Source organism: Morus notabilis, unplaced genomic scaffold, assembly GCF_000414095.1.
Source record: "Morus notabilis unplaced genomic scaffold, ASM41409v2 Scaffold773, whole genome shotgun sequence".
Taxonomy (NCBI): Eukaryota; Viridiplantae; Streptophyta; class Magnoliopsida; order Rosales; family Moraceae; genus Morus; species Morus notabilis.
In genome coordinates this window covers 36,065-50,416 of record NW_010363647.1, presented here as the reverse complement: position 1 = coordinate 50,416, position 14,352 = coordinate 36,065, and the positions used below count along the sequence as shown (strand labels likewise).

Genomic DNA, 14,352 nt, shown 5'->3' with positions numbered 1-14,352 from the left:
AAAGAACTAATTTCATGAGATTTGCAAATTGAATTTACAAGCTCTGTATCATTACAGTTGAATACACATCAAGAAAAATGTCACACGAGACATATGATACGGTTATTTTTATTGAAAACCCATAATGTATCATAAACTAAGAGAAGTTAGAATTAAACAACTATTGTATATAGCTTAAAGGTGATAATTTCTGTTAGCGTATCAAGTTGATGCTACCAATCTTAATACTTAACGTCGTATTTATATACTTGAACACGGCTTACTTAATATTCTTAGCGAGATATTAAAACATTATGAAATTATTAACTCGAAAACTTATGTTTTAGGCTAAATTAAATGGCTAGTCATAATCATTTAGCATTAACCCGTCTTGATCCATCAACCTGCGTGCATGAATAGTTCAAAAACTTATGTTTTAGGCTAAATTATGCATAATTCAGAATATAACAAAAGTTGTTGTGTACTACAACCTGCAGTTGGGACGTTAAGATTTATACTTTAAAAGATCAACTCGCAATTAATTACCAATTGAATTACTTCATAATAAGCTCAAATTTAATATGTACAGGTTTCGAATTGTGTTGTCTTATAAAAAAACACACTACTCTTACAAAAACTACAATATTATTAAATGCACTATTTACATATGATATTAAATTGTAACTTCTTTTTAGAATAATATTAAATAGTAACTTGAACTACGTCTGACGTATTTTTACTTGAGGCAATTAACTATGAGAATTGAGAACATATTTTTAACCTTTTTCTGGCTGCAATAACATTTTCAAAAAGCAAAATGGAAATGCCGCCGGTTAGCCAAAAACGACAACCTTTCAGTGGGTGGAGAATCGCGGAGGAGAACTCAAAATATGAAACTGATCAGATACCGCCGGATTTTCCATTTCTCATATCTCAACGTACGCATTTGACCTATTCCCCACATATATATTTTATTTTATTAAAAATATCAATATGATATACATATATAATATATAAAGTTAATATGCACAAGAACGTGCATAAATGGATATTTATATGTATGTATGTGTGTATATATATATATATATGTATGTATTTGTTAGGCATGGCCAGCTCTTGATCTTCTATGTAACACAGACAAGTCTCTCAGCTGATCTTTTTACGCACACAACAAAAATAGTGATCTTTCGAACAAGAAAGCGTCGTTGTTGGAATATATATATATATATATATATCTATATATCTATATATATGTATATATATATATCTTGAATTTGGAGGACAATAATATATTAAATCTTTTTTCTATAAGATTATGGACTTTGGGCTTTACAGGTTACAATCGAAATTGTTATCTAATAATTCCAAAGGAATTTCATTTTAGGAAGAAAACTAACTTTGAAATTATGTGAGTTTTGAGAAAAGTTGTTGTTATGCCCTGTATTTTTAAATATATTAAAAGGGGGTTGGGTACCGACGCGGTATGGTGCTTTAGGTGCCAATGGGAGAGGGTGCTGGGGGGATTCCATTTTTGTGCTACTTTCCATATCTTTTTAATGATGTCATGTTACGTTAATTAAAATATTTTAATTAATATGGAGTAATATATTATATCACTTTACATTAATTATAGGAAATAGAAAAAAAGATAGGAGAAAAAAAGTACAAGTGAGCCAAATTTGGATTGGACGGGTGGAGATATGAAAATGGAATTTGAGAACTTTTTTTTTATAGTAAAAATAAGTAAATAAAAAAAGTAAAATTACATTTTGTGTCCCAATAAAAGCCTCAAGACATCAAAATGAAGTTTTTAAAAATACCATGTCAACATTTCAATACTACCTAACATACGGGTACTCAACTAACATACTGGTAAGATCAGTTTTTAATCGTTAAATTTAGTTAAAATCACATAAAATTAAAAAAGTACAAAGAACGTATAATTTTTATGTAAATTTAACGATTGAAGACTACGGATAATTCACTTTTTTAATCCCACCAATGAAACTCCCAGCATAGTAAAGTGAGTTTTTTTTTTTTTTTTTTGCTTTCATTTTATAAGCCAAACCTCAACTACTCAAAGAGAAAGAGAAAGAGCACGACTTTGCACAAAGCGTTGAATTTGTGTGGGAGGATCGGTTGAGAAGCGTTTGTCTTGTTTTTTATTTTCATTTTCATTTTTTTAATTTATTATTGTGACCATTTAGCCTAAACGTGTTGGCCTAGGCTTCAGTTTTGTTTGCCTATCCTCTGCATTTCAGACAAAATGTATATCAGAAAACCCACAGAGAGATAAATAAAAATTATACACAATCTTTCTCTCTCTCTCTCTCTCTCTCTTTGTTTTTCTTCTTCTTATTCCTTTTTTTTTTTTGAACATAAACAATAAACAGAAAGACATGAAATCCTCACCGTCGTCGTTCGGAAGAAGCAGCTCGAAGCGGTCGAATTACAGCCGCGGATTCGAATTACCAGAGGACCTTGAACCGGAAGATCACCATCAACGAGATGATCACAGCTATGGAGTTGGAGGCGCAATGTTGTCCGTCTTCCTCAACGACCTGAGGCAGAACAACAAGCAGGACCTGGTAGAAGTCACTCTGGAGCTCGAAGACGACTCCATTGTCGTCTGCAGCGTCGCGCCGACCGGAAACACTCCCCGACCCGCCGCCGGCGACTGTTCTTCGTCTCCGGCCGCCGCCGGCGGAATCTTAGGAAGGAGCTTGTCCAATGTGTCGAAGAGCATTAGGAAGAAGATCCCGTGGCTGAGATCGGCGTCGTCGAGGGCGTCGTCGGAGACTGAGGAGGTCGCAGCGTCGGCATCTGCGGCGGCGGCTGCGATTTCAGCTCGTGACGCGAGGAGAATCAACGCGAAGCTTCGACGGACGAGATCGAGTGCGCAGCGAGCGCTCAACGGATTAAGATTCATCAACAAGACGACGAAGGCCGGCGCGAACGACGCCGAGGTGATATGGCGGCAGGTGGCGTCCAAGTTCGACTCGCTCGCGCAGAACGGTTTGCTTTCGAGAGAAGACTTCGGCGAATGCATAGGTAACAAAAAAAAATTGCAGTTCTTTTTTTTTCCGTTTGGTTCCCGAGAAAATCAGGAGAGAAACTATGTCGAGATTATTGATATTATTTGTTCGTTCGTGGAAGGAATGACGGATTCGAAGGAGTTCGCGGTGGGAATATTCGACACATTGGCGAGAAGAAGAAGACAGAAGATTGATAAGATCACCAAGGAAGAGCTTCACGACTTTTGGTTGCAGATTTCTGACCAGAGTTTCGACGCGCGCCTTCAGATTTTCTTTGAAATGTGAGCTTTTTTTAATTTCTTTTCTGTTTTGGTTTTTTCTCCCGTTTTCTCACAGCCGTTCGATTGCATTTCTAACATATCAACGGTGATAGACGATGAATCGTCAATAATTTTCTTTTTTCATTTCTTATTCAATAGGGAAGCTTTTTCATTTTTTTTCTCTACGTAGTTGTACCTACTAATGTTGATGGCTTTTGACAAGGAAGAAGATGATCGTTTTCACCTGGAGAAATCAAAGCATGAAGTCCTTGGATATAGAAAGTTTTCCCTTGGAGTTATTAGAATTATTCATTGAACTGATTTTTAATTATTATTATTATTTTTTTCATTTTCAGGGCTGATAGTAATGAAGATGGAAGAATCACGAGGGATGAAGTTCAGGAGGCAAGATTTTTTTTTGCTCTTTTGAATGTTAAAAAAAGTTTTATTTTTTTATTTTTTATTTTTTATTTTATTCTAAGAGTAGAAATCCCGGTTTTTAAAATTTTATTTTTTGGCCAAATAAAAAGGAGTCTCACTCTCACCTAACTTACATGACGGCACGACCTTTCTAAAGAATTTGTCTAGAATATAAAAAATAAAACAAATTTGTCTTGGCTTAGCTGTTTGCCTAATTTTAATTATTTACCTCAGTCCACTTCTTATGAGATGATTGCTCGTAACTTGTAATACGTGATTTTTTATTTTTAGTTTTGACTTGTATACTTGACTTAATTCACCGAGCATCATCTTTTTTTTTTCTTTTCTTTTTTACTTTTTTTTTCTAAAGGAATTAAAAATTCATTAAAAAATAAAGAAGTAAAAATCTCTTTAGCATGAAAAAAGAGAGAGAATAACGTTGTTTTATATTTTTTTGGTGGGGACTGGGGAAGGTAAATGCAGAAAAGACTATGGTGCATTAAGTTATAGGTCAGAATATATGGAAAGATAGTGATAATCTATAAAGAAAAAAGAGAAAAAAGTTATATATATATATATATATATAAACAAGTTTTCAATAGTTACATTTATATTCACTTCCATAAATTAATGAAATCTATGGTTTCTTATGAAAATGGAACAAGTTACATTTTAACCAACGTATCATCTAAATAATCTTTTGTCTTCAAAAATCACAGCTCATAATGCTAAGTGCTTCCGCAAACAAGCTAGGCCAGCTAAAAGAACGAGCTGAAGAATACGCTTCCTTGATAATGGAAGAATTAGATCCTGAAAACCTTGGATACATCGAGGTAGCAACTATCCATGCAAAAGATAATCTCTTAAATCATGATAAAAAAGTAATACCGACAACCTTAATTGAACAGACATAATATTTTAACATAACCCCTTGTCGGATTTGTCCTTGATTGACCAGTTATGGCAACTAGAAGAACTACTCTTACAGAGAGATACGTACATGAACTACAGCAGATCACTTAGCATGGCGAGTGTGAGCTGGAACCACCAGAAGAGCTCGTTTAGGCCGAAGAACCTGGTGCGCAGAGTGAGCGGTGCGCTTCGGTATCTGATGTTGGAGAACTGGCAAAGAGGGTGGATTTTGTTGTTGTGGGCCACTGCCATTGTGTGCCTCTTCAGCTGGAAATTCTATCAGTACAGCCACAAGAAGGCGTTTCAAGTTATGGGCTATTGCCTGCCAATCGCCAAAGGCGCTGGAGAGACTCTCAAGCTAAACATGGCTCTCATCCTCTTGCCCGTCTGTCGGAACACTTTGACATGGCTTCGCTCCACTAGAGCTAGGTCCTTTGTCCCCTTTGACGACAACATTAACTTTCACAAGGTAAAGAAAAGGGTATTAGAGAGCACCGGGAGTGTCAAAAGCATCGTGAATGCCACTCGTTTACTTATATCATATAGTAGTACTTTGAGACTACGTAGTGTATGACTGTTTACTTATATCACATAGTAGTACTTGAGACTCCGTAATATATGACTGTCATCTCTTAACGGTACTGGTATCTCATAATAAGTGTTAAGTTTGACCTACTCATTAAGTATACTTATTCGGTTATTAGTTGGTCTTTATTCCTTACCTTTGATTTATTTACAACTGTCAAATCAATTTTAAACTTCTTTAAATATACAAAATCTAATGAGACACCGGCACCCAAATTTTAAAGTGAGGGATCATTTATTTAGTCCTTACACTGTGTTATCTGACACAAGTGAATGACCACTTGGTATATAGTGCTTTAGATACCATGGGCGTGTTAATTATACTAAACTAGTCAGCAAACACAAGAATGTATAGATTACCAATGCTACAAATATCAAGTTATCCATTTGATTAGGTTATCAACGTTTGATTCGGATTGAAATTTCGCTATTAACCATGTTGATTGAGATATATTTTTGTTCCGGAGCTGCAAGTGATCTCTTTGACACCTTCACTGCAGATGATTGCTTGTGCTATAGCCATAGGAATCGCTCTTCATGCGGGCATCCACCTGTCATGCGACTTTCCAAGACTAGTAAATGCATCGCCGGAGAGGTTCCCCGTGATTTCCTCTGATTTTGGAGGCAAAAGGCCAACTTATACAGACCTCTTGAGTGGTACGGAGGGGGTGACTGGAATTATGATGGTGGTCTTCATGACCATCTCGTTCACACTAGCAGCTCGTCGATTTCGCAGAAACGTGGTCAGACTGCCTGCCCCTTTCAACAAACTTACTGGTTTCAATGCCTTCTGGTACTCTCATCACTTGCTTGGTTTGGTCTACATTTTGCTGTTCATTCATGGAAGTTACTTGTACTTGGCCCACAAGTGGTATCAGAAAACGGTAAGAAATTCTGAACAATTTATTTGTTAACGAGGAAAATTACGAAAAAAAGTAGTGGAAGTTGAACGCCTTGTTAATTTTGCAGACATGGATGTACATCTCTGTTCCATTGGTACTGTATATAGCTGAAAGGAGCCTGAGAACATGTAGATCAGAACATTATTCGGTGAAAATATTGAAGGTGAAAATTGTACTCGAATCTTTTCTTCACTTTGTCATTTCGTTAACAATGCCCAGTAATGGAACTTAGATATTGTCAACAGGTTTCAGTGCTACCAGGGAATGTTTTCAACTTAATAATGTCCAAGCCACCTGGGTTAAGATACAAAAGTGGGCAGTACATATTTCTACAATGCCCAACAATCTCTCAATTTGAATGGTGAGTCTGATCAGAACAGCAATTCATCCTCCTTTTTCAGCCTAACGATTTTCATAAAAAGGAACCGTGCTTCAAACATGATTGAATCAACCACCGGCCCTTTTTTTCCTAATAGGCACCCGTTTTCAATAACCTCTGCACCCGGAGACGACTATCTGAGTGTTCACATCCGCATAGTAGGGGACTGGACACAAGAATTACAACGAGTTGTTACCGAAGGCGATGACCCATCATCTGTAATTGGTAGAGCTCACTTTACTCAGGTTGGGATTCCATATCAGAGAAGGTATTCTTTGACCCTAAGTAACTTTATCTTCTACCTTCTAAACTTCAGAATCTGCAGATTTACTAATCAAGAACATACAATGCAGCCAACCCAAATTGTTTGTTGATGGTCCATATGGTGCACCAGCACAAGACTACCAAAACTATGATGTCCTGCTTCTGGTGGGGCTGGGGATCGGAGCTACACCTTTTATAAGCATCCTCAGAGATCTTCTCAACTCCACAAGAACAGAAGAACAACTGGTATGTGTCATCTATATTCGCTTAGTACCGTGTTTCTTTATCTTCTCTGGTGACTCTACTCAACTAAAATGTGTGTAATGTATCTATGGCCTAGGATTCAAACACAGAAACCAGTAGATCAGACGACAGCATGAATAGTTTTACGTCTTCGAGTTTAACACCTGGTGGAAAGAAGAAATCACAGAGGCTTACAAATGCCCATTTCTATTGGGTAACTAGAGAACCTGGCTCCTTTGAATGGTTCAAAGGAGTAATGGATGATGTTGCAGAAATGGATCATAAAGTAATTTACTTATAATCGTTAAGCATCATGTTACAACTTATATGTACTTCTAGTCTTGGTGAGTAAGGTGGCAACTGGCAAGTCACTAACTTGTTTTACCTTAAACCTTGTTACATAAACTCAATCTCAGGGTCAGATTGAGATGCACAACTACCTCACTAGTGTTTATGAGGAGGGCGATGCGCGGTCGACGCTAATCACCATGGTCCAAGCTCTCAACCACGCAAAGCATGGTTTTGACATCCTCTCCGGCACCCGAGTATGCTTCCTCATCACAATTGAAGCTTTGAATATACTCACATTGCTTTAGCCCTATAACAAGTCTCTGTTAGTAACCAATAGTAGGAGGAGAGTAGTTGATGCTGATGAAACAATTATGACTTTCGACATTGCTTTCTTGTAGGTCAGGACTCACTTCGCAAGACCAAATTGGAAAGAAGTGTTTACCAAAATAGCATCAAAGCATCCGTATTCAACAATAGGTAAAGAAACTCAATATCATTCTGACTCAGGCGTGCCTGTTTCAGCTAAAAGTGTGAACTTGAGTTGTCATTAGGGCTACTTGGTAGAGCTAGCTGCAATCTGTTTCGACAACCAATCACCTGCTGCTAAAGAAGAGATACAAGTAATACAACTTGACTACACAAATTGCCAAAAACCTCAACATTTCAACTAACTAGAGTTGGTTGCACCAAATCAAAGTCTTATAAAGAACTGCGTGTTGACAGTACTTGTGTCATGAATTGAAAAGAGAAGAAAACGCCCAAGAAATTTTGATTAAGATTACACAATTTAATATTGGAATCAAGAATGTAACAAAAATGAAGAACTGGATGATAGCATATTATTAAAACATCTTGCATCTCAAAGTGCCAACCTTGACCAGAAAAGAGGAAACTGATTGCTAGAAAATTACATAGAAATCTCTTTGGGGTTTCACGGATTTTGTACAAAGTATTACATTTAAACTCATTAGGGAAGAAAAACATTGATCATGCATAAATTCACATCGCAAATTAAGTCAACAATAAATTGATGTAACGAAAGTTTTTCTTATCTACTGCAGGAGTCTTCTACTGTGGAATGCCAGTGTTGGCAAAGGAGCTGAAGAGGTTATCACACGAGATGAGTCACAAGACATCCACACGCTTTGAATTCCACAAGGAGTATTTCTGAAGCTATAGGACCCCATCAAAACCAAGCTTACTAATTTATTTGAAATCATTCACATGATTCATAGAGGAAAATTTATATTTGTATAATGGTAGTAAAAAAATGTAAATCCAATTTTTGTTACAAGTATACAAATGATGTTGAACTACAATTACATACAATAAACAAGGGTGTAGAAAGAAAAAATAGCAAATTATAGATTTTCCTTTGTCCTAATCTTCACAAAGATCAGAGGAATACCTGCATCTGCAACTTGCACGCGTCACAACTTGCACGTGTCACAACTTGCACATTATTCTCAAGTAATATAACAATGAATAACAACAACATAAATAGAATATATATCTGGTTCAACTTGTATAACACAATTTAATATGCATCCAACAGAAAATTCAAAAGAATTAACAGCTGTTGCATTTCCTCCATGTTCTTCATGAGGAAAAGCAAGTAAACATGGTAATCTTTTGTTCAGATTCACAGTAAACATGGTAATCTTTTGTTCAGATTCACACCCTGCAAATCACAGTTATTCATTCGGGGTGCTAAAACAAGTACGCATAGGATAAATATGGGAAAACCAGATCAAATTTTGGACAATAAACAATATTATATATATATATATATATGAACAACACTAATTTAAACCAAATGACTGAACAGCCAATTTGGTTTAAGATCCAAAGCTCAAATCATGAAGGTTGATAATCTCATAGTTAGTGTGTGTGTGTGTGTGTTTGTGTGTGTGTGTGTATATATATATATATATATATATATATATAGAGAGAGAGAGAGAGAGAGAGAGAGATAGATAAAATTCAAATGTAACAAACAGCCAGCATATAACCAGGAAACAAAGTAAGAAAAGTAATAACAGCTAAGGAAACAAAGTAAGAAAAGTAATAACAGCTAATGAAACGACGAGACCAATTGTTTTGAAATTTATATCCAAATCGCATTTTTGCTGAAGTTAAACGCTCACAATTAAAGTACCATTTTCTTTTTGGTTCTTCCTGTTAACAGCAAACTTGAAATTAAAACAACATAAGGAGGAGAGGACCAAAAAGGGTCAATCATCTTTCAAGCGCTTGAGGAGTCTGGAAGCCCAGCGTCTGACACGTCGCTTGAGAGTGTAACCAACCACCACTCCCACCACAAAGCAAATTGCACACAGCTTTGAGCATGTCCACAGTGAAACAACATTTCTGCAATTACACATTCAATAATAATAACAATAGTAATAAATACCCATTTCAGAGAAAGAAGAATAGGCAACAATTACAGTTCAATTTCACTGGAACAAGCAAAGTGGCAAATAGGTTTTCAATACTTTGTAGAGTTCAGACTAGGGAAAAAAAAAAAGAAAAAAAAGTGCGTTACCTGGGAGGTCTGGAGACCAAGAGGCGAGACTGATCTGGGGAAGATAAAGCGGCGGAGATTCCTTCGTTGACACGGGGAATATCAAAGGTTGAAGAAGAAGAAGAGGCCGATTTTGGGTCTTTGGAAAAGTTGCGGATCACTTTATGCAATCCCTCCATGCTACGATCACAAAAAGGAGACAAACATCAAACCCTTAAAGAGAGCGATTAAGAAAAACTGACGGGATTTCCAACTACAGATGACTGGTTAGGCCGTAGCAAACAAGGGCTTTAGAGGTTTTTCCCGGAGAGAATAATCACCGGCCCTCTCAAGTATAGCCCTTTAAAAAACACTACCATTTTTACTTAAATAAAATTTTTTTATCACAAATTAAAAAAATTAGGTATTTCACTTTATTAATTTATTTATATAAGAATTTATTAAATATTATTATTTTTAAAAAAAATTTATTATAATTTTTAAATTTTAAATTTAAATCAGTAAAATAAACATACATTTTAACTATAATAAAAATGTAACTAAAAACTCCCAACTCTAATGTGTTCTTTTTGTCTCCCTCTCTTATCCGTATTCTCTCTCTCTCCCCCCTCCACCCACTCTCTCTCTCTCCTTCGCTGGAATCAGTTCTTTTTCTCTCTTCGACCAGTCCTTTCTCACTCCGCCCCTTGAAGATAAGAAATGCTGATGAAATAGCTCGGTGAAATTCACGATTATGTGCTTGACTTCTCCCTGGATACTCTTTTTTTTTTCCTTCTTCTTTTAAAGAATTCTTTGGTGATTTGTTTGCCGAATTTAACCTCATGTCACGGTACTCTGAAGTTTTTAATGAATCGAACAATTCAGTGAGCTCCAATTGCTCCTAAGAAATACTAGCTTCATTTTTTGACATTTTCTCTCGGCATCACTTGGAACTTGCAGGTGTTTCTGTTCATTTTATCCCAAAGAATTGCTGGCTGCCTAGTTGCTGAACCAATAGAGAAGGCATTCAAAGTTCTCTCAATTTCAACGGAGGAAAGCACTGATGCAACTGACACAAAAGAAGAAACAGCTAGACCAACAACTCTTCAATTTGGGGATTTTGAGTGTGTTCCTGCCTAAAAAACTAAAAAAAAAAAAAAAAACTTGAGTTTCAATTTTATTAAAATTTATATTTTTTTAAGTTTGAATTTGAGTTTAAACTCGAGTTTGGGACTAAAATTCGAGTTTAAGTGTCTCATTCAACTTGAGTTTAGAAACTCGAACTCAAATTAATGAATAACATTTTTTTTATTCTTAAAAATGCTATAACTTTTTCGTTTTAATCCTGATTGAGATGGTTTTTTTTCTATGCGTTGACAACGAAAAGACGAATAAAATCTCATCTATATACCCTATTAAAATTTTCTATCAGCATTGAGTTTTTATTAAAATACTATCTAAATACAAATTTAAGTTTTGACTCACTCAAACACAAACTCAAAAAAAGATTCTTATCTCAAACCATAACTCAAATGTACTCAACCAAACACAAACTCAAGTTACAACTTCAACTTAAGTTATAACTTAAATTCAACTCAAAAACTACACTCAAATCACACTCCAAAAGAACATGCCCTTAGTTTTCAGAGGAAGGTTGTGAAAAAAGCTCCTTCTGATATCAATAGTAAACATTCAGATAAAAAGATCTCAGGGGCACAATTCTTTTGTGAGAAGGAAGCAGTGTCTACAATCTGTGGTATTTGACCCATCTAAATACAAACTCAAAAAAATTCTCAATTCAAATTATAATTCAAATGTGCACATCCAAACACAAACGCAAGTTACAACTTCAACTCAAGTTATAACTCAAACTCAACTCAAGATCATCACTCAAGTCACCTTAACTCAAAAATGTAAAAGAACAACCCCATAATACTCTTAGGATATTACATTTTATACCGTGTATTTTAAATTTACTAAACAAAGTAATCCTTTTATTTTAGATATTTTTGAGACTATACCTTTAAATTTGTAATCCATATCATATTTCTAGCTTTTCTAGGTCAAAGAAGAATTTTCTCTTTGTAACTTATATTAAAACTTATAATGAAACACTGATTGACAAATTACCCTTTGCAACTTAGCTTGAAAATGTTTTCTTCGTAACTTTTTCTTTGTTTCTTTAAGTATTACACATGAATCAGTCTTTGTAACAAGATCATCTATCCTGCAAATCTTAAATTTGTCAATTTCTAAGTTTGATCAACTATTAGTTCTATGAAAGTACAAAATTGACATAAATTTGAAATTCAAAAGTATACTCTTGAGAACATTCAAAATGTAGGGTCAGTCTTTTTTTTTTTTTTTTTTTTATAAACTCAAAATGCGAAGTATCCTGTGATGTGTCAAAGGTGACCAATTTTGCATATCTCATTCGCGTTTTTGTTTGAATCTCTGTTTCTTTGTCTCTCTCCTTCCATCACAGGAAAAGCTTCTGCTTGGGATTTGTCCTTGGGCGCTCTCAATTGGCATTTTCTCAACCCACTTTGGCTGGAAAAGCATTGGGATCAAATTACATTGGCGTTGGATCTTTCTTGGTTTACAAGTTCAACAATTTAAGCTCAACTCACTCGTAATAAGCTGGGAAACGTAGTTCAGTCACCTTACAATATATATTTATTATTGTTTTTTTTTCCTCTTTTGAATATATTTAATGGAAACCACTCTACTAATCATATTTTCTTCTCTTTCTGCCCTATATACATATATTTGTCATGATAAGTGGACAATTTTTTTTTTTGGGGTAGTGTACCAAACAAAAAAGCCTTACAAGTATTGCATTTTCTTGGGATTTTTTTGTTGGTTACCGAATTGAATTCGGATGCGGACGCGTGGCGGGAGAGCGGATCAAGTATAACAAAAATTTTCATAAAATTTTTGAGATACTTTATAGATTATATTAATTTATGCACGAATAAATTAATCACATTAATTTATATATCAAGAACTCAATTAAGAAAAATACCTGGAAGCCGACTCAGATGATCATTTGAGTTCTTTGACCACGAACGATCCTTGCTCTAAAGCCTTGTGTTTAGAAAACTAAAGTCTTTCACGTCAATTTCTTGAATCTACGTAGACGTGTGTGTGGGCACACTCGAGACTAAAACGGGTTAATTCAAACACTCAAATTTTTCACAAATACCAACGCATGCACGATGTGAAATTTTTTTGGAGAAAAAATTTTCTTTCTCTCTATCATGGGAAATTTGGCCAGCCCCTCTAAGTTTGGTTAAAAAATTGTCACGCGTAATTTTTCATCATATCTTATTCATAGAGTAGAAGTCCAACTTCTAGAAGAAATCAAATCTCTCTCTCCTGTTTGAATTTTGAACAAAAAATTCTCCTCTACCTTATCTATTGTGGCCGGCCATGCTATGGTTTTTACCCTATGTGTGGCGCCAATCTCAAATAGGGAAGGAAGAGAAAATCATCATTTATCTTGTAGTCTAATTTTAATTGAAATTGAAATTTGAATTTAAGTCAAACTTAAATTAATTTGAATTCTAAATTGAACAACTTATCAAATAAGTTTAAAAGGATAAATTTAAATTATGTTCATGATTCAAATTCAAATTTAAATAATCACATTATTTAAATAATAATTAATTCTCAATTAATTATTTTTTGAGTATTTAATTTTAGAATTCCATAATTCTAAAATTCCCATTTTATCCTTTGTGTCTGGTAGAATTACAAAGACAACGCGGGGACTAATGGACCTATAATCTCGAGCTCCAATAAAATTAATAATTAATTAAACACTTTAATTAATTAATTAATTCTATTAATTCCAATAGTTACTCCACTATAAACTTTGAATTGAACTCTCAAAATTATAGACATTAGTTACTTCTAAACTGTGAAGTGTCAATTCGATATAGTCATTGCATATAGATCAATCATCCATAAAGAATTCATAATTAGAGCCAGGTAGAATCCGTTAACCTCTCCAATTATATCTTCACCCTTGAGTACCATTGATTCTCTAATGGATAGTGATTCATAAAACACATTCATGAACCAGAGCGCTCTTACTAATCCAAGTACCGAATCAACACTCAAGAGAATTATTTATCTATTTCTTTCTCAAGAAGGAATGGATTCCATCTCGTATAATAACATTTTCGGCTACATATTTCATCATGTCTCCAAAATACAAGGAATATGTTTCATGGTCTCGGAATCCGTACCGAGTAAATCAAAAGACACAAATCCATAAATAGGAGTTTGTTAAGAACTCAGGATTAAGATCATTCTATATATGACCATCGGTAGACTCAATTAGAATTTCTATGCTTAACGGAAATTATTAAAAATTCATATTGTGTCTGTGTCCCTGTTCCACACAATCTCATTATGCGAAATACACTCATCCAATACCTCACCATATTAACAGTACGGATAGCACCGTTCCATTCTAAATGGGAATGACATGTAATAATAATGTTTTAATTAAAGATTCTGAACTTTAATTAAATTCATCATGAACAATGTTTTTTATTATTATCCTTAAACA

The 14,352-nt window shown here is 34.8% G+C and overlaps 3 protein-coding genes across 3 annotated transcripts; 2 read left to right on the top strand and 1 right to left on the bottom strand.

Moving 5' to 3' along the window:
- The first annotated feature begins 2,378 nt into the window (after positions 1-2,378).
- LOC21386859 (respiratory burst oxidase homolog protein E) lies at positions 2,379-8,498 on the top strand. Its single transcript, XM_024169898.1, has 14 exons — positions 2,379-3,030; positions 3,136-3,295; positions 3,631-3,679; positions 4,414-4,527; positions 4,653-5,075; positions 5,692-6,075; positions 6,161-6,256; positions 6,339-6,454; positions 6,570-6,740; positions 6,826-6,982; positions 7,077-7,265; positions 7,396-7,524; positions 7,669-7,747; positions 8,332-8,498. Exons 1-14 carry the CDS (start codon positions 2,379-2,381, stop codon positions 8,439-8,441), a joined length of 2,829 nt encoding a protein of 942 aa, XP_024025666.1. The 3' UTR covers positions 8,442-8,498.
- An 862-nt stretch (positions 8,499-9,360) lies between these two features.
- On the bottom strand, positions 9,361-10,121 carry LOC21386858. The gene is made up of 2 exons (XM_010104774.2): positions 9,816-10,121; positions 9,361-9,640 (listed from the first exon to the last, which is right to left on the bottom strand). The coding sequence occupies exons 1-2, from the start codon at positions 9,971-9,973 to the stop codon at positions 9,505-9,507; spliced, it is 294 nt and encodes a 97-aa protein (XP_010103076.1). The 5' UTR covers positions 9,974-10,121; the 3' UTR covers positions 9,361-9,504.
- Positions 10,122-10,615: 494 nt separating this feature from the next.
- On the top strand, positions 10,616-12,409 carry LOC112092821 (protein CHROMOSOME TRANSMISSION FIDELITY 7-like). Its single transcript, XM_024169897.1, has 3 exons — positions 10,616-10,657; positions 10,734-10,897; positions 12,259-12,409. Exons 1-3 carry the CDS (start codon positions 10,616-10,618, stop codon positions 12,407-12,409), a joined length of 357 nt encoding a protein of 118 aa, XP_024025665.1.
- Positions 12,410-14,352: the final 1,943 nt, after the last annotated feature.

What these genes read in the sequence shown, in the direction of transcription:
- LOC21386859 (XM_024169898.1), top strand. Translation starts at nt 2,379, where the DNA reads ATGAAATCCTCACCGTCGTCGTTCGGAAGAAGCAGCTCGAAGCGGTCG. An exon ending in AGACTTCGGCGAATGCATAG is followed by an intron (nt 3,031 to 3,135) that starts GTAACAAAAAAA and finishes CGTTCGTGGAAG; the next exon opens with GAATGACGGATTCGAAGGAG. An exon ending in TTGCAGAAATGGATCATAAA is followed by an intron (nt 7,266 to 7,395) that starts GTAATTTACTTA and finishes ACTCAATCTCAG; the next exon opens with GGTCAGATTGAGATGCACAA.
- LOC21386858 (XM_010104774.2), bottom strand. Translation starts at nt 9,973, where the DNA reads ATGGAGGGATTGCATAAAGTGATCCGCAACTTTTCCAAAGACCCAAAA. An exon ending in TTGGTCTCCAGACCTCCCAG is followed by an intron (nt 9,641 to 9,815) that starts GTAACGCACTTT and finishes GTGTAATTGCAG; the next exon opens with AAATGTTGTTTCACTGTGGA.
- LOC112092821 (XM_024169897.1), top strand. Translation starts at nt 10,616, where the DNA reads ATGTCACGGTACTCTGAAGTTTTTAATGAATCGAACAATTCA. An exon ending in TTAATGAATCGAACAATTCA is followed by an intron (nt 10,658 to 10,733) that starts GTGAGCTCCAAT and finishes TGGAACTTGCAG; the next exon opens with GTGTTTCTGTTCATTTTATC. An exon ending in CTTCAATTTGGGGATTTTGA is followed by an intron (nt 10,898 to 12,258) that starts GTGTGTTCCTGC and finishes CTTCCATCACAG; the next exon opens with GAAAAGCTTCTGCTTGGGAT.